The sequence below is a fragment of the Triplophysa dalaica genome, chromosome 23, assembly GCF_015846415.1.
Source record: "Triplophysa dalaica isolate WHDGS20190420 chromosome 23, ASM1584641v1, whole genome shotgun sequence".
Taxonomy (NCBI): domain Eukaryota; kingdom Metazoa; phylum Chordata; class Actinopteri; order Cypriniformes; family Nemacheilidae; genus Triplophysa; species Triplophysa dalaica.
Genome location: NC_079564.1, coordinates 229,296 through 249,031, shown reverse-complemented (window position 1 = coordinate 249,031; position 19,736 = coordinate 229,296). Strand labels below are relative to the sequence as shown.

Below are 19,736 nucleotides of genomic sequence, written 5' to 3'. Positions count from 1 at the left end.
TAGCTCTAGCTCTAGCTCTAGCTCTAGCTCTAGCTCTAGCTCTAGCTCTAGCTCTAGCTCTAGCTCTAGCTCTAGATCTAGCTCTAGCTCTAGCTCTATCTCTAGCTCTAGCTCTAGATCTAGATCTAGCTCTAGCTCTAGCTCTAGCTCTAGCTCTAGCCCCTGTCAAGTAAGTCTAGTTTAGTTAGTTTGTTTATATTCAAGTGTTTGTTTTTGTAGTCTTAGTTTAGTCAGTGTTCTTGTTTTTGTTAATAGTTATTCCAGTCCTGTTTTCCCCCTCGTGGGTTTTTGTTTTGTCATTTTGTAGTGTTCTTTGTTTAATAAACTCCTGTTATCCACCGTGCTTGCCTGCAATTGGGTTCTCCTGCCTTGTCTCTCCCCCAGTTCATGACACTATACAGGGCTATTGGCGTGGACGTATTGTATAAATAATTAAATTATTTAAAATATAAATTATTTGGAAGCAACTTAATGTATTATTTACATTTATATATCTATAACCTGATATCAAAAGAAGTCGTACATATTTCAGGATGTTGCTAAGCAACACCTTACTCCACCCCTAACCCTAAAATCACAACCACAAAGGCCAATTTAGCTAAAATCGCAGGCTTCACGAGGTGGCAAAACACCGATGAATGGCTCCTGTGACCCTGCCACTAAAACTGATGTCACAGGGAAAAAGTCAAATCATATTAATGATATCGTAGGAAACAGGAATTCACAGGAATGAGCCACCTTGTAAATTAGTTAAGAATTCCCTTCAGATTTCATTGATATATATTTATACATGTGAAAGATACCTAATATTAAAATACATTAGATTGAAAGTTGTGCTGACTGACACGAAAAAAAGGGTGAATTTCATGTCAGTAAACAAGAATTAATAGTGAAATATCTTTTTATTCTAATTTGAGGCAAAGGCAAAGATGTAACTTCAACCCTGTTTCCACTGTATTCTATGATTTATACAAGTTTATACAGTTAACTTTACTAATGAGCAATGTAAAGTAATATTCATCTTCTAGATGTTCATCTAGGCCGTGTTCAGACTTAACTTCTTTTTTGAAGCTGCTAGCGTCTGTTCTACATCGGTATAGTCCCGAGCGCTTTTTGAAAAGTCAGAATCTGCGTCTTTTTCTGCAGCTCAAAGCGTCTTTTGAATTTGAAAAAAGTTCAACTTTCTGAAAAAAACGCCTTACGTCAAGATTCTTTTTCACTGCTAACCAATGACAGAAACCTTTCGTATCAATAGCAACAATGAGAGGAATGTGATTGGTCGAGAAGGCTCAGGCTCGAAAAGATAATGGTGGCTGAAATTTTTGTGTAAATCTACGTTTAATTTTCACTTACAAATACTTCTGAGGGCATTTCTATAGAGAAATTTGTTATTGCAAAGACGTTCTCTGTTTATAAGTCAAATAGACTTCCGTTACGCTCCCTATCGGTTTCTCTGGGCTGCAATTGTGTATCGGTGCTGTGTTTAAAGTCATGGCGTTCTGCTGCTATTTTTAACCAAATGCTGCCAGCGTTTATTTTATTTTTATTTATTACCAAAAAAGCACCTTTGTCAAAAAATAAGTTAATTGTGAACACGGCCCGAGATGGCAATCAAGTGAATAGGGTGGTTAACTGAAGGATAAAACGGCAAGAGTGATTTATTTGCTATCATTGATTAACCTTAAACAAGGCACTTACAGCAAAGTCTAAGCGGCCCGCAACACAAAGGCTGAAATACACTGACACTTTAACTCACACACATTGTGAAACGGTCTGGATAATATAATTGGCACCTGGATTGGCAGCTCAGTCTTTCGTGTCTTGGGAAGCCCTTAATTGCATTTATAGTCCGGTGACATTTCAACACATCTCTACTGACACGTTCCCTCACTTCTTCTGTACTAAAGAGTCTTATATTGAGAGAGTCTTTTACCAGCGGCTGTTTCAGAGCCCTGCATTGGTATTCAGTGGGATATTATAGATATGAACCCACCGCCACTTTAGAAAAGGGAAATTTGAAATCAAGGTTCTGGATACATTTCTGGATGTGATATCATAAGAACTTCTTGAGTCAGTATCAGCACATTAGAATGATATCCACGTCAGCATTGGCTTCATTTATTGCTCAGTTGGCATTAGAAAAGGATGTTCGAGAGCTAATAAATATTTTACAGCTGGAAAGAACGTTGGCAATCAAATTCACATTAGTTTCACACCCTGCTGACCGAACAGCAAGTTTCCACCTGGTATCGATTCAGAGCTCATGGGACAACACAAGGAGACAGTGTTTAGTGTTTGCCGTTTTGCTTTTGAAAGACGGATTAATCTACGGTTTAATAGCCTTAGATAGAGAAATATTGACTGGAACCAAAGCAAAGTCCCGCTGAGAGATGGAGCTGTGAGCGGCCTGGACCGCACTACCTGTCCAAGATATAAAGTGAGTCATCTATTCCTGGACACTCCAGTAAATAAACACAGTCGCAGCGGGAGTTGTTTGGAACAGTGATTCTGTTGGTGTCTCGGTCGCAACTCGAAACAACTTCAAATTTGATTGATTTTAAAATGGAATTAATCTGCGTCTGGTCATAAATTGGAGGTTCAGCGCTTGAATGAACATACAATATGGACGAACCCAAACCACGGTTTAATAATGTTCTCACCATGGGTTAAAAACAACCGAGCATTTTTGCAGCGAGTCCATAGTGTTTTCTATAAAGACTTAATTCAAAAGCCAAAAGATTAGCGTCTGTTGACGGGTTATTTCTATTCCAGACAAGACTGGACAATGTAAAGCGTGAAAACATTTCTGAGGTTTTGATGAGCCCTCCGGAATGCTCTTGTGTTGTTCATGACGTCATCGACTCGTTACTTGATTCCATCCACTGATACATTTTTAATGGAGTTCATGCAGAGAAATACAACAGAAGCCGGTGGGAAGTCAGTCGAGCCTGAAGGGAACTTTTTATACAACATACAGTATTTCTGAAGGATTCCCATCAGGAAGGAGAGGAAGTAGACCAAATCAACAACAAGCAAAAATAATAAAAGCATAATATGCATACAGTAATAGACAGATTTGATGTGGGCGTGTGTGGAGGAGATTTTAGGAAAATACACTAGTGTCAAAGAGCAAAACTTGATTCAAAAAGTTGGCAGGTTGTACAAACATCAACAACATGTCAATAGAAATAGTTTTGTGCTAAAATCATGTACAATAGGATCCAATCTCAAAAAATTGTTTTGGTTAGTATTTGTTTACTCGCTCTCAGGTCGTTTCACATCTCTTCTTCCGGAAAACACAAAAAAAGATATTTTGAAGAATGTTGGTAACCAAACAACACTGACCCCCATTGACCTCCATTGCAGGCACACAAAACCACGGAGACATTTTCAAAATTAGGGCCGTCAACATTATGAAAAATATTTAACGCCATTAAAGCAACATCCGTTTTCCAGAATCTGTCAGACACAGCACCAGTATTAACTTCTGTTTCATGCTTGAATGAACAAAAACACACAAGATTATGCCAGAAAGCACAGGTTTTCTATCAATCTTCAACGTGTTCAAAAAGTTAAATGAATGCAGAGAGAAGTGAAAATAGGAACTGATTAGACTAGTCTTATGCTGGGGCCAGATTTAAACGGTGAGAACTCACAAACATGAGGAGAATCATTTCTAACCTTTCTAACAGGGTATTGTTTTGTTCCACGTGACAATCAACACAGTTCTTGTGCGTTTGTCCAGTGTTTCACAAACACATCAGGGTTTTCTGATTTAATATTCGCTATATATATAGACATCAGTTATTAGAATGTTGGCTTTCATTCATAAAATGATGCTGTTAAAGAAATGTGTTGTTTCTACATTCATTTGGAGATAAAATGTGAAATAATTAGAATGAAGAAATATATTTAAAATCATGAATGCTGTGTGTGTTCAGTCAATTCATTTTGTTTGTTTAATTTCACTATACGTGTGCGATTAATGGCGATTAAAAATCTCAATCTATTGACAGCCCTACTCAAAATATCTTATTTTGTGTTCCATAAGAAAGAGTCATATGTTTTGAAGATGATGGAGAATAAATGATGAGTTTTTATCTCTTTAATAACATCAGCACTTGAACTGCCACAAAAAATACATTCCAGCATGCTTTGAGTGTTTCACAGTGAAGTTTCACAGAGCATCTTCAGCGAGAGCAAGACGACCTGACCTTTATCAAGATGATGTTCTTTCTCTTATATAAAACTGTATGTGATCTAGACGTACCTGTCGTAATTGTCAGCAAAGAATTTTTCTTATTCATATTATTGTGTGTTTTATATTGCATATTTTTTAGTTTTGATTTTTACAAAGATGTTTATATGTTTTCCTGTTTTTCCTGTGGGTGGAAATTGTAAAAGCTACTGGATGCCTAAATTTCCTGCCTGAATAAAGTCTCAATGTATGATTCCTTTTGAAGTAGATCATTTCAGTGAAGCGTGCCTTAGTATATGATCATAGGCATATGTACGACATAATGATGATTTGTGTTGATTTGTGTAAAAGAAAGTGCGAAACCCAAAAGAGTCAGTCTGATGAAGACAATCTCAAGAAAGGAAGACTGCCTGATGAATGACACGGAGCCGCTCACGCCTTCGGTAATCTCCTGTGAGCTCTGTGTATTGGAGGATATTATTGTTCTGCGTTAATACGAGAAGAACATCAAGATCCTTGGGTTTCTCAATTGAAGACGGCGAGAAGCAAGAAAAATGGATCTGTGTGCCTGCTGCAAATCCATCGACAGAATAATTTGAGCGGACGGGGAGGGGCCGGCTCTCTCGCACAAAGGGAAATGCAACAAGAATCTGCAGGCGGCTTCACACAGTTCTGTAGAAAAAGCTGAGAAAGAGACGAGCGGCGAAACATCGACTTCATCAACTAAATCTCACTGCTCCAAAAGATCAACCTGAGGAGCGTAGAGAAACTACTGTTTGCTGGGATTTGTGTTTCCATCCAGAGCTTTGGTAACGTACAGGTCCTTTTCCTTCATGTTTTGGTCTTTGCATGGCGACGCTCAAGCGGAATTTTAATAAAAGCTGAATGAGATTTTCACCAGAACACGTCAATGCATGATGCCTTTTTAAAACTTCGTAGTCAACGTTTGACAAGTATGGAGATGTCAACGTCCAATGAGGAGCCATTGAACAAAGACTCTCTGATGGAGGATGCCAAGCAAACCGACAGCCAGAAACATCTCAAGATGACTTTAAACCGCAGCATCAGCGACATCACAACATCATTTGTTCTGAAAACAAAAGTCCATGGGTTGAAGCACGCTTTCTCGCCACAGAAATCCAAAATCCAGCGATTGCTTTGGCTTCTGGCCCTCTTTGTTTGCTTCGGGCTGCTCTTCACCTGGTCGTGGAATCGAATCTTGTATCTCCTCTCGTGTCCGGCCGTAACTAAAATCTACATGGTTTGGGCTCGCAACATGACTTTCCCAGCCATCACGTTCTGCAACCAGAATCTCTTTCGTGTGTCCACGCTCACCAACGCTGACCTCTACTATAGCGGCTACTGGATGGACATCATGCATTTGAACCACACGCTCAACCGCCAGAGCGTTTCCATGCTGAAGCACAGCCGCCATAAAGAAAGACTCTTGCAACTTCTTGACTTCTCCAAGTTCACACCGACTTCTAACATCCAGCTCAACACCTCGGAGATGATTGACAGGCTGGGGCATCAGTTGAAGGACATGCTACTGGAGTGCAAGTTTCGGGGTGAAAAATGCACCTACAGGAACTTCACCCCCGTATGTAAACATGCATGAATGACTTTCTTTGGATTTGAGGGAAAACAGTCGGCGTAATGATCACTGTCATCACTGTCGACACATGTCCTCGCTTAAGCTGCCACATTGGTATTCAACATTCATTACTGAGCAATTAAAACAAGTCTGGCATTCAGATTCATTAAAGCAATGACTCACAGAAATGAATGAGGATACCTGTGTGAGCCGAGGGCTTTTGTGTTTGTCGCGGAACACACTTATTGAGTATTTTGGGAAAAGCTTGAGGCCAATGGGTTTAAATGGATTACAAAATTAGACCGAATTCCAGTTGCATTTTAAAAGCTCACATTCTGTCAAAAAAAAACGTTTTACCTGCGTTATGTAATACATAGACTGTTATAACGTGAAAACAGAATATTAGAAATGCTTTAAAAAGGGTTTGGTTTAAATCTAATAGGACAACATCATCTCTCTCTCGGTCTCGCTCATTTGTTTATTAAATGTAGCACCATATATAATATATGTATAAGAAATGATATAAGAACAGATTAGAAAAAAAAGAACGGATAAGAAAAGATGATACAAAAAATAGGAAGAAAAAGATTTACAAAATAAGAATAATAAATTATCAAAGTAGCTCAGTGCTTCTCAAACTTTTAGTTGTAAGCCCCCCTCTGTGTTGGGTGTATCGCTTTGTGGGCCCCCAGATAAAAAAAGTACAGTTCTGGAACATCAATTATTTTGGTTGATGATCTTATTTTTCTGATGTTTGATTGCACAAAATGTATCAAACATTTATATTTTATAAAATGCCACAAAACTCTGCCCCCTGGATCCATCTTTTGGTTCCCTAGGGGCTCACGGACCACAGTTTGAGAACCAGTTCTGTAGCTCTCTCTCTCTCTGTCAAAATCAAAATATAGAACAACAAAAGATAAAAGATTATTTTAGACTAGAATAGAATGGAACTCCCAATGCTTCTTAATGGCTATTTTTATTGCAATTTTTATGTGCACGTGCAAAAAGAAAATTCAGAAGTAAAATATTGCAAAATGAAATAGGAAAAAAAAGGATTTTTCTTGATTTAGATTCTGAGGTGCCAAATGACCCAGACATGATTCATACACCTGTGTTAATCCTCAGATATTTCCGTAAGCGATGTGCTGAATTTGAATCGTTTATTTACAAATATCTTTTTGTGTATCATCACTCGGCCGCGCCAGCCTCTGTTGGTGTTTTTTCTCTTTCTGTTGTGATGTGTGGCAGGTTTGGAAGACTGTTGAAAGAAACCCTCCGACTAAAGTCTCAGTAACATCTATTGGCACAGAACCTGCACTTTGACAAATTTCTGGGTAGAGACGCATGAATTATTTAAAAGCGGCGGGTGCCTCACACAGAAGAGCTTCCAATCTGCCTTCAGCTGAACTCCTCTGCTCGATATCTTGATCCCCTTCTTATTCATTATCAGATGGAAAACCAATCGACCTCCCTTAATCTCAAGATCCTTTCCAGTATTTAAGCATCTTTGCATCGCTTACAACCACGTCAATGACAGATTTCTCTTCAGCAAACTGTGTTCGCTTGCATATAACAGAACATGTGCACAAAGCTGTAAATCATTACAGATGAATTCTTGCCTGTGGCTCGGTGTGCTTGCGTTATGGAAAGAATAGAGTTAATTAGTTTGGAATGAAGGAGGAAGAGAGAGGATCCTCACTATTGTGCTTATACAATATGCTCATTGGTTGTGTTGGTAAAGCGTGAACTTTACACAGCATTTACACAATGCCTCTAAAATACCTCTCCATGCTGACAACAACGCTTCATTTAGGTCCAGGCACATTCATGTTAATTGTGAGTTTGAGATAAATCAGGTCATCCCTGCTTCTCGCTGTGTGATGGAAATGAGGGAATTGGACAGAGATTGTGGATTTGATAGTGTCACATTGAGAAGTGTGCTGGTCCGTCTACTTATTTAAAAGGTGAAACAAGTCAATGGTTCCCAAACTGGGTATGTGAGGTGTTGATGGAGATACACAAACACTAAAATAACAATTAGACAATCGATCATCTGTTGCAACTGCATCGCACCTGTGATTTCTGAAGCGATAACTCTTTCGTCAAGTTGGTATTTTAATGCTTCCTGTTACCTCCTTGTTGAAAAATTAATAGGAACCCAATAGAAACCATCATGAACTATGAATGGAGATGGTGGTCTAGTGGGTTAAACCACTGAACTGGTAAATCAAAGGTTGCTGGTTTGATCCCAGCAGCCACCACCAGTGTGTCTTTGAGCAAGACACTTTACTCCATGTTGCTCCAGGGGGATTGTCCCTGTAATAAGTGCACTGTAAGTCGCTTTGGATAAAAGCGTCTGCCAAATGACTAAATGTAAAATGTAGATGAATGCCATTATGAACCATTAGCTTTTTCCATTAAAACCATTACAAAATTAATTTTGGGCATTATTCCAACATCCCACCAGTATAATCCGTCACATACCGGTACAACCATTACAGTTTCCATTAAAACCAATACAAATCCATTTAATCCCATTATAACTTCTTTAATGGTTTCTATAGTTTTTTTCAGCATAGCTCAGCATTGAATCCTTTACACACCAGTACACACCATTCTAGTTTTTATTAAAACCAGTACAATTCCCATCAAACTATTAAATCCATTACATTTCCCATTGTGTTTTGGGCAGGGTTTTTGATTCAAATTGATCACCCTGCTGAAAAAAACAATAGAAACCCTCACAAGATATTTTCATGTTTTAATGTATGACAGAAAACACACCAGCAATGCCTCACTTTAGATTTGATAAAGCTTTAAGTGTCTTGAGCTTCATGCGACATCAGACGTTGCCAGCAACAGTCAACATCATCAGTTGGGGTGTAGTGATAAATAAACAATTGAAACCCCAATGACAAATGTCCACAAAACATTAACAATTTTCAGTAACATTTGTTATTTTGTTAAGGAATTGTAACATTCAAGGTTTAATTCAACCATTTTTCTGTAAACTTATAAAACTTAATCGATCTTTCACAGAAAAATGATTCTTACTATTCTTTAAAGTTTTAAAATAAAAATATAAAAAATAAATTTAATAAAAAAATATATTGGCATAGCTCTGTGAAACATATCTTGATTGCTCTACCATACATGTCTTAATGTTTTTGTATTGCAATACTTCAATATATTGTTACATTCCTAGTCATCAGGCTTAAAGATCGCAAATGCTGTTTCAACCCACAGTTTGGGACTTTCGGCTTTCATAAAAATGAATTGAAAACGTTTGCACCTTCGTATAAAACGCTCCAGTGGTTATTGAAATTTCTGCAAACGGCTCTTTGAAAATGGATGCATGTTTCCTGAAGTTATAGGCAATTACTAGTGTGAAGAATAAACACAGCCATACGTAATACAGACACACACAGAATGAAGAAAAGAATTATGCAATTCACTTAAAATTCTATTATTTTGAATTTTGAATACTATTGCCTGTTTAATTTAAGACAAATATGTAAATTATATACTTTTTCTAATAATGTTCAATATATGCTATATGAATGTGAAGTCATATTTATGCATACGTATTGTTAAGATTAACCCTTTCTCGGATGATTTATACCTCAGTTAAGATTTTAACTTTTAAACCCTTTTTTCTAGTGTTGTCAAACGATTGCAATTAATCTCATCCAGAATAAAAGTGTCAGATTCAGAACATATGTCTGTGTACTGTGTATATTAATTTGTATTTATAAAAGCATACAGATACACGCATACATACATATTTAGTAAACATTTACATGCATTTATTTATATTTACCATGTCATTTAAATATAAGATATAAATGTTCATTCATTTTTATGTTTTGATGTCTTGATGCGATTAATAATTTGACAGCTCTAGTCAGCTATTTTTCTTCTTGTGGACATCTGAAGAGGTGGCAGTTTGTAGACTAATGTACTCGCGTCCCTTAGGTTGTTGATGTCCCACTTTGCCATTGACACTCATGCAAACACAAGATATGGCTTTTTAAATAGCTACCCACTATACAGTAGTTAATAAAAGTTTAGTTTAGTTTGATCATAAGAAATGATCATAATGCATTAAAGCAATTTCTAAATCATACTTAGATCTACAGGAATGAACCGGTAAAACCTGTAGCCTCATCTTTTGGTCACAGTTCTTTGCGTGCTGACAAAGTCTTTCTTGTTTGCTGGAGTCTCGGAGTGGAGTCGGGCAGAGGCCTTGTTGAGCCCTGAGGCTAAAGCAGATCTATCCCTCATTACTGTCACATAGGGGGTCATGAAACCATGACTGATTTCATCCCTCTGGTCATTCTCTCGCTACATCACTGTCAAAACTCTGCCAACACCATCACAGGCAGCATTAGAGCGCTATTAGCTATAGAAGGAATAGAGACAGTTATTAAGTCACTTTCAGATCAATGCATATCTGTTTGCTGAATGTGTGGACATGATGTCAGTCTTTCAGCTTTAACATAGAGACCGTTGTCATCTTTAGATGTCTTTGTGTGTTCATGATTGTGTTTTTCTGCTTTCCTACCAGATTTATACCAGATATGGGAAATGCTACACGTTTAACTCGGGTCTGGATGGAAACCCCTTGCTGACGACTTTAAAAGGTGGAACTGGGAACGGACTGGAAATCATGCTGGATATTCAACAGGACGAGTACCTGCCCGTGTGGGGCGACACAGGTGAATTAATCATAACTCATGAAAGGAAAACTTTCTTACAAAATTAAGTGTTATGTAAGTGATAATGTACAGGCAGCCGGTTGTTATAGCAGAAATACTCCCTGCCAGTGTGATCAGTACCCGACGCGAAGCTGAGTGTCTTGTGTCACACTGAAGGGGCTTATTTCAGTCAGCTGCTTGTACATTATCCTGCTTATTACACGGCTACTTGGCACATGAGAAATAATCTGGACATGAAATGTGAATTTGAAATATTTGATGAGCTAATTTTTACAAAATGCTGACATTCCGCGAGGAACAGCCGTCTAGTTTGGGTTTTAAAGTAAGAAACGATGTTCAAACATCACGAACAGGCAAATTGGTTTAATCATTTGTAAATATAATGTCATATATGTTATTAAAAGAAATATTTATGTCGGAGCCCATAACCTTGTGGTTAGTGCTTTGACATATGGCGCTATTGCGCTCTGGGTGACCCAAGTTCGAGTCCTGGCTCGTGGTACTTTCCCGATCCCAACCCCCCTCTCACCAACTTCATTTCCTTTCCTCTCATTGTTGCTGAACTGTAAATAAAGGCAAAAAACGCCCAAAATAAATCTTAAATTTATTTTTTATTTTTTGTGCAATATTAAACTGACCCTCTCAAAATGATTTGCAGCATTCGGGTAACAGGATGTTATTAGTTTTGAGCGGTTGTTATTTGAAAAGAACAACACTTGGAATGTCGAATTCCTTCAATATGGAATATTTTCAGTGTTTGTGGTAACATCATAGGACATATTTATGGCTTACTTTTCAAAGAAGATTTACATTACTGACTTAAAGAGACATCACTCTAGAATGATCTTATATAATTATTAAGTTCTGTGTACATATTTATTTTCCTGAAAATGTGATCTATACTTAGCGAGGAAATGAAAGTTGTAACGCAGTGTAAGTTCATAGGTGTAATTTTGTCATCTTGTAAAAACACTAGATATGTGTCACAATATAACAGGTATTATTGCACACATTAGCATAATGTTCCCATAAGTGCTAGCAACTTAATTGCAGGTAACATAGAGCATTTAGCTTCTGAGATAACAAAGTTATGTGGCTTTCCTGCCCATTTTTTAGAGACTTCTCCAGACACATTACTGCTGTGAGCGGCTGTATTTTACGGCATAACGATGCATTGTAAATAATTAGGAAACAAAACGTGCACTGGCTGTCAAAGTGGCGTTTAATCATTTGTGGATGACAGCGTACATGGGAATTGATGAAAGGGTTTAACGCCACCATATGCTACAGTGCTAAATATCATATGTTTATAATAGTATATTAATCATGAGAGACTTTATATCCACAGGCGATGTGAAGTAAAGTAATACCTATTAGCATTCTGTTAGAAGTAATTATGAAGTTCATTATGAAGTAATTATATTTGTAGCTCCAGGCATTAGGTTGGACATCAAATCTCTCTTTGAACAGTAAATAATCCTGTTTAATGTCCCGACAGATGAAACGTCCTATGAAGCTGGCATTAAAGTTCAGATCCACAGTCAGGACGAGCCGCCCTTCATAGATCAGCTTGGGTTCGGTGTGGCTCCGGGTTTCCAAACCTTTGTTTCCTGTCAGCAGCAACTGGTACTGATGCTACACACACCCACAACTATCACACAACTTTAGTTATCGTTCTCTAAAAAGTCGCTCAGTCATTTTAAAAGAGCATTTTTTCAACAAGATGTCATTGCTTAATGTTCTAAAAAGCTTTACAACTTTATTGTTATATTGTTAGTGGAACAATGTTAAACGTTTTCTACATTTATTGTCTTATCTTTTCAAATCCAGACATTTTGATGGTGTAGAAATACATTTTTGAGGCCGTATAGATTTTACATTTATATTTAGGTTTTTAGCAAACGCTTTTATCCAAAGCGAAGAGTTCAGGAAGAGATAACCGATATGCCACATTCATCTTTTCCAACGTGCCAACAAATTGACCAAATAGTAAAGGCAGACAATAAAATGTGTGTGATATGATAAATAAAACATTCACAAACTTAAATATTTATTCACTAATATCATCTTTTATTTGAATCATGTACAATATAAATAACATTAATATATTAATAAACATGTTCAAATATTAATACATTCTTTTATTTATTAATACATGTGTTAATATTTAGTGAATAATATATGTATTATTTGTTGGCACTGTTGTTGCCAATCACATATGTTGGTGTTTGCACGTGCGGTCTTAGATAGAGCTGTTTATTGTGTTTCAGTGCCTGCCGGTGTGCACTGAGGTCACATTATTCATAAACATATCATTCTGTTTTCCAGGTAAAATCAATTGGGAGACGGTCAAAAAAGTGTTTATTTAAGTACTGTAGCTGCCTGCATTTTTTCCACAGAGGCCAAAATCAATACGTCTTCATTCATCGACACTTAATAATCGAGTCCTCTCAACGTCTTTATTCCAGTTTACTCAACCCTGATGTTCTCTCCGTCCTACTGCTTTAAACATCATAAACCAACATTACAACAGACTCTTTTCTTACATTTCATTTCCTATCATCTCTGCTGGATGCGCGAGATATGCAGAATAATAAAAAATCCAATCATTTTATAAAATTCAATTATTTTCAAAATGGAGCTCATTATCTCGACTAAATGGATTTTAAATATAACCAGAAGTAATTGTAACGGTCTTTGAAATGAACAATAATATTGCTTCCAGTCTATATCTCTGCTTTCTTCTCCATATTTACAGTACGTTGTCCTTGTTTTATACGTTCTGTGATTGATTTCATGCACAACACGTGTCTTCTACATTCATCTGATGGTGTCCTGTGTTAGTCCTTTGATTAGAACAAGATTTCTTGGCATGGGATTATTATTGAACAGCTTTGTTCTGCCTGTATTAAATCAAACTTTGTGTTCCAGCTCCAGTACCTTCCTCCTCCGTGGGGCGACTGCAGATCCGATGCCATGGATTCAGAGTACTTCTCAACCTACAGCATCACGGCCTGTCGCATCGACTGCGAGACGCGTTACCTGCTGGAGAACTGCAACTGTAGGATGGTGCATATGCCAGGTGGGAGCATGACCACCTGTTCTTAAGAACACTAGTAATAGAAGATAAATCAAATATCAACATTATACACAGAATCTCTTTTGACTACTGTTTATTTATCCCCCCCCGGTGTGGACCTCAAGATGGATCCAGGGGACCGTTTTTGTGGCATTTTAAAAATATAATAATAATAAATAAAAAATAAGACCACCAACCAAAAGATTTCATGTTCCAGCATTGAATATTTGAATCAAAATGATGAATTTATTTTGGGGGCACAAAGCAATCCACAAATGGGGCCTTGCAATAAAAAAAACGGAGAACCTCCGCTTCAAACAGTCAGTCTGATCCTACGGGAATTGGTACTTATTTTCTTCATTTCTATAAATTTGTAAAATGTGATGTTGTACAAAAATGTATGAATATTAGAAAAAAAGCAATAATAAAGCCCTGACTTCACTGGTAGGAAAGTGTTTCATATCAATAAGATGAGAAACAAGTATAGTTAAATTTTGGAAAATCTATATTTGGCATCCTATCAAACTAGTATTGATTTAAATTTCAACATTTTATATTTATTTCTTCTTAAATGTGAGCTATATTGATTCCAGCAGTGTTGGGTAAGTTACTCTGAAAAATTAATTCATTACTAGTTACTAGTTCCATATTCAATTATGTTATTTAGTTACTAATTACTTTCTATATACTGTATAAACCTTGATTACATAAGTGACATGAAACACCTCTTTTATTTTTTTCAAATAAACTATATAAAGTATTCTCATTTACTGACTAATGTATTACAAATGTAAGACATACAGATTGTAAAGTTAGATGACTATTCCACTATTGCACACACATATAATACACACAGTATTTAGTTTAATTACATCACATAATAACATAACAGATATTAAATGACAGAAACAAAAAGAGTAATCCCTTACTTTACTTTTTCAGGGGAAACGTAATGAAATTACAGTTATGAATTAAATATGAATGGAATTCAGTGGTTTTACTCTCAATCTGTTGATGTCTCTCACAGGCACGTCTACCGTCTGCACACCAGAGCAGTACAAAGACTGTGCTGATCCGGCTTTAGGTAAGAAGACGCCATTTCTTTCTTTACTGCTAATGTCAAACAGTTTACATTCTGAGCACATTCAGTAGTAGTGAAAGTCAAATATGCAGATCAACTGTAGCATGAGTCATGTGACGTACATCCATAACCTATGATCTGAATGACTAGATTTTCTGGTGGAGAAGGACAACAATTACTGCGTTTGTGAAACACCTTGCAACATGACGCGTTACGGTAAAGAGCTTTCGATGGTGAAGATACCCAGCAAGGCCTCGGCCAAATATCTCGCCAAAAAGTTCAACAAAACAGAACAATACATCTCGTAAGTTTGTGCTTTTGAAAGTATACAGACACATGTTGCAGGTCATCAGAGTCTGAGAAGAGATGTCAACTATGTGTCACACTGAGCTCACATTTGTCAAGTCAAAAGTCATTTGTGATTATTGAAGATCTCAAGATCAACTCAAACATTTCTCATCCAATCCTGATTATTTGACCACTATAATCTACACACCTCCAGATTCTTCATTGATTTTAAACACTTGTCATAATTGTTTTTATTTCAGTTGTAGGAGAAACATCTGAGACTAAGTTGATTCTTAAAGTCTCCTTGAACCGCAAGTTGCGATCCTTTTACTTCTGTATTCTGACACATTTCACTGTGGAAAGGAACTTCAAAGGGGAAAATTTATTCGACGAAGAAAAACAGACGTTGCATTTTGAAATGAAACTGGCAGTAGACTGACAGTTGAAGAGGCGGGGTTAACAGAAGCTCCGCCCAAGCCGTCTAATTTATGTCATTTCAGATGTATAGTCATTCAGTGCAGAAGTGCATTTTCAGATTTTAACTAAAGGTTATGAGGCCACATGAATTTAAAAAGAATATGACCCACATTGATAAACTATTAACTAGATTCTGCAATATTTCATGAAAAATTAAGAATTGTCATTTAGCAAGTTAAAATGAATGAACATTTTCTTCTGTGTTTCCAGGGACAATATCTTAGTGCTGGACATCTTCTTTGAGGCGCTGAACTACGAGAAGATTGAACAGAAAAAAGCCTATGAAGTCGCTGGATTACTGGGTAAAATCACACAGAGATCAGTAATCCCATATTACAGCCAGAGTTTCTTTCATGTTTCTTCTGTTCTCTGTCAGGTGATATCGGTGGACAGATGGGTCTGTTCATAGGAGCCAGTGTCTTGACAATACTGGAGATATTTGATTACTTGTATGAGGTACGACTCCTGTTCCTAAACCAGTTTGTGTTGTTCTGAAACAGGCTGACAGATTTCTTCTGACTGTATATGTGGATGTTCACAGGTTTTTAAGGACAAGGTTCTGGGTTATTTCCTGCGTAAGAGACGACCGCATCGGAGCGCCAGTGATAATCTGGTAATTGTGCTTTCTCTGATGACCTGCATGTGCAAATGACATGTTCATCATAAACTATTTTCATTTCTTTATGGTTTAAGGATTGAATTTCTTCATTCGTCTCAAGTGTTTTATTTGTCTGCATTATTCCTCTGACCGCTGCATGCTTTTGTTTCTGCCTGATGTCTTTGACTCTAATTCTGGGAGAGGGGAATTGTAGGAATTTTTTGATGAACCCAACAGATGTGTTGTTTGCGTTTGAATAAGGTTCTGAAAGCTGTAGATGGGAAACTATTATAAATGTGAAGCATGTTTGCTTGAGACAAACCTTTAGACTTCAGCACATGATTGATGACATAGTTTACTTGTATAACCAGCGGATGTTCAGGACATAAATGGGCTTTTCACACAAGAGAGTTTTTAGCCTAATCCTGGTTTATCATGTTTCATGCTGTTCATACTTCAGTAATTAATACTGTTGGGTTTCCAGATTTAACACCGTTCATTCATCAAGCCCAGGTTAATTCTGTTATTTGCATATTTATGATGGTAATTTATTGAACGAATACAGAATGCGACAAGCACGCTGCCTGTTTTAAAGACCAGCTGGACCATCTGTGGAAATCTGTTTGGGTCTTTTAAAACATACAGAAAAAATGATAGAAACATTTTATCACTCCAGGTACAATAACAAAAAAAATACCCAGAAAATCTTTTATTTCTGACCAAACAATGTGTTAAAACAACCCACAGCCCAGTGGTTGGGTTCATCCCTTTTTGACCCAACATCCAGCGCTTTTTTTATTGGTTTAAACTCATATTTTGGATATTTAATTATGTTTCATTCAGTATAAATGAAGTTAAAGGTCCTCTTGAGCAATGCTGGCCTCCTTCTCATGTACAAGTATGAAGCGATGCTCACCCAGAGTTTAAAGACATGATGACCCAGGGTTAAGGGCAGTGTGAAAAGACTGTAGCAAGCATTATTACTTTACTTTACTTGCAGTTACTCTGGAAAAAAAGACATTCTTATTTTTGTCTTGTTTTTATTAAAAACATCTAAAACTTCTTAAATCAATCTGCAATTACTTCACAAGAAAAGTCACCTTAGATATTTAGTCTTGTTTTATGAAAAAAAATAAGTTTATGGTAATCAAGATGCACTTTCTTGACAAGAAAAAAGTCCTTATATTTTTCTCCTTAAAAGGAGACAAAAAATCTAAGAATTAAGTACGTTTATAAAAACAAGCAAAAACATCTTCCAACGGGCTGAGAAAAGTAAACTTAAATGTAGTTTGACCTTTTTCTCAAGTACCTAATTCAAGTCTATTTTTCTCACCCCATTGGCAGATTTTTTGCCTTGTTTTTACCATAAACTTACTTGATTCTTATATTCTTCTTCTTAAAAAGAGACTAATAATCGTAAGTCTTATTTCTTGTCAAGAAAGTGCATCTTAATTTAAGAATGTAAAGATATTTCTTCTAGAAATCGAGACAAAAACTCTTGGTGAGAATATAGTTTTTTCAGTGGACTTCTCTGATAATGACTGGGCAGTTGTTGTCCATAATTCATATTTGTGAGCCAGGTTACAGATCATTCCCACACACCAGATGTACCTGTACAATGTATGTCTGACATCCATATTAAATCCTGGTTTGTGGAATAGTTACTTGATCAGGAAGACGTTCATTAAAACATTCATGTGTCAGAGATCTTGAGACCTAACATTCCTGTAGCCAATAATACAACTACAGGAGTTTTCTTAGACTGACAGGATAATATTTCATCATGCCGGGTGGTTCAGAAAAGATCATAGAACACCATTATTTCTCCTTTTTGTCTGGGTTTGTAGGTTAGACAGAATCCATGCCCTGATTCATACAACTTTAACTCACACTTAAAGGTGAATACAACACGGTTCAAAAGTTCAAGGTCATTTACTTGTACTTTATTCTTTATTAATATTTCCCTGTTTTAGAATGACAGTAAACTACAACAAACATGAATTATGTTCTAAAATAAATCAAAACAATGTTATATTTGATCATTTTCAGTCTAGTCTCCCTCTGATCTTCTTATGAAAGGAGTAAACATGTATTCTCAGCTCTCATTGGCTGCTTTTTCTTCATTATTGAATCCAATTCTTTCCAAAACCCTTTAAAATACATTTTTGGTAGTTTTGTAATGACATAGAATTAAGCACATAATATTTTCCTCCACATCACTAATATCAAGCACTTTAAGATGATGAGAAACACTTCAGTGACCAGACTTTGAATAGTATTATAGTATGCGTAAAGTGTTTGCCTAAGATTAAAAACAGTCTCATGTACCATGATCGTATCATATCATGACCATAGACGGATCTACACATCATTATCTCAACATTCACAGGGGCATTGCTGATCTAAATAACTAAATAACAAATGTTTGAATAAAATAGTGTACACACAGGATCAATCTATGTCAGTGTGCCGCCGCGGCACGCCTCGCTCCAGAGAGAAATGACCATAGAGTTTCAGCTTGCCGTGACCTCTAGACAGTAGAGAAACACCCTGTATGATTGTGCAGTGTATTAAATGTTACTTTCATTCTTAAATCCTGTTCTCAGGTCAGTCACAGCCAGTCAAATGATTGAGATCAAACAGTATTCATGATGCACATTTGCGAGAAGCGACATGTTTTTTTCTCCATGCTTCTTCAACCCTGTATTATTTAGTCATAAGTCTGGTCAAGGGTCAAAGGTCAATTCAGTTTCAGATCTGACCAGCTCATTGAAGGTCAGGTGGAACTGAATTGGCCTGGGCTTGGGTTGGGTCATCCTCATCTCTTTCCATCATGTGTATTCCAGGATTTCCTCGAGAATCCCACCAGCCCTGGTGTCACGCCTAACCATGTCCCCAGGTAGCAATGCCATTAATCAAATTTCATTCTGTCATTCCTGAAACACACAGCATTATTCACCCCATTCACAATATACAGTGAGCGCTGGGGATGAAAGGGAAGCCATGTCATTTGCATTCTAAGATCCCTTTCTCAAAACCTTGTAGCCTTCAAGATGGAGATGATGTTTTGCACAAGTTCAGGTAAAATGACTTGGCTCTCGCTTGCTTGTATTCTCAGTTACTTCTCTTCTGTTTTCCCCAACAGTTGATGGTTTTCCCCCAAAAAATGATTCCGTTTGTAATATTTCCTTTGCTTTTGCACTAATGCATTAGGCTGTGAATCCAATGATTTAAGTCCATGATTTGGGGGCACTTATTTCCAAGGCTTTGGTTTATCTTCAGACTGTTCGGAAACCATCACACAATTTCTGCTTATTTTATTCATATTTATTCATAAAACAGACTGCTTGTAGGTTTAAGGGTTTTTTGGTTATACATGAAGCTATAATTGATAGAGCCTAGAAGGTGAGAGGTCAACTCTGTTTTACAACGCTTCAAATATCATGTTTTTTATTGTGAATTCCAATTCATATCAATCTAACTGCAGATGGTTTGTTTTGATTGAAGTCATAATAACTCAAAACATACAGCTAACTTACACAATAAAACAATAAAACAGGGATTTTAAAAACTGTACTTATGTCATTTTGGAACTAAACTCTTCATTTGTTGTTTTTGACAAATTGTTTGGAACATAAGGAACATGTTTGCATCCGATTAATAAATGAAACAAAGTATAGACTGCAATCCTAAAACTTGA

The 19,736-nt window shown here is 36.8% G+C and overlaps 1 protein-coding gene across 1 annotated transcript in view; it reads left to right on the top strand.

Moving 5' to 3' along the window:
- asic1c (acid-sensing (proton-gated) ion channel 1c) overlaps positions 1–19,736 on the top strand; it is a 68,564-nt gene that overhangs the window by 45,187 nt on the left and 3,641 nt on the right. Inside the window, exons 2-9 of the mRNA XM_056738034.1 lie at positions 10,363–10,513; positions 12,012–12,139; positions 13,445–13,595; positions 14,620–14,676; positions 14,824–14,977; positions 15,649–15,740; positions 15,815–15,894; positions 15,980–16,051. Of these exons, the coding sequence (XP_056594012.1) occupies positions 10,363–10,513; positions 12,012–12,139; positions 13,445–13,595; positions 14,620–14,676; positions 14,824–14,977; positions 15,649–15,740; positions 15,815–15,894; positions 15,980–16,051 (885 nt within the window). The remainder of the gene's footprint in view (positions 1–10,362; positions 10,514–12,011; positions 12,140–13,444; positions 13,596–14,619; positions 14,677–14,823; positions 14,978–15,648; positions 15,741–15,814; positions 15,895–15,979; positions 16,052–19,736) is intronic.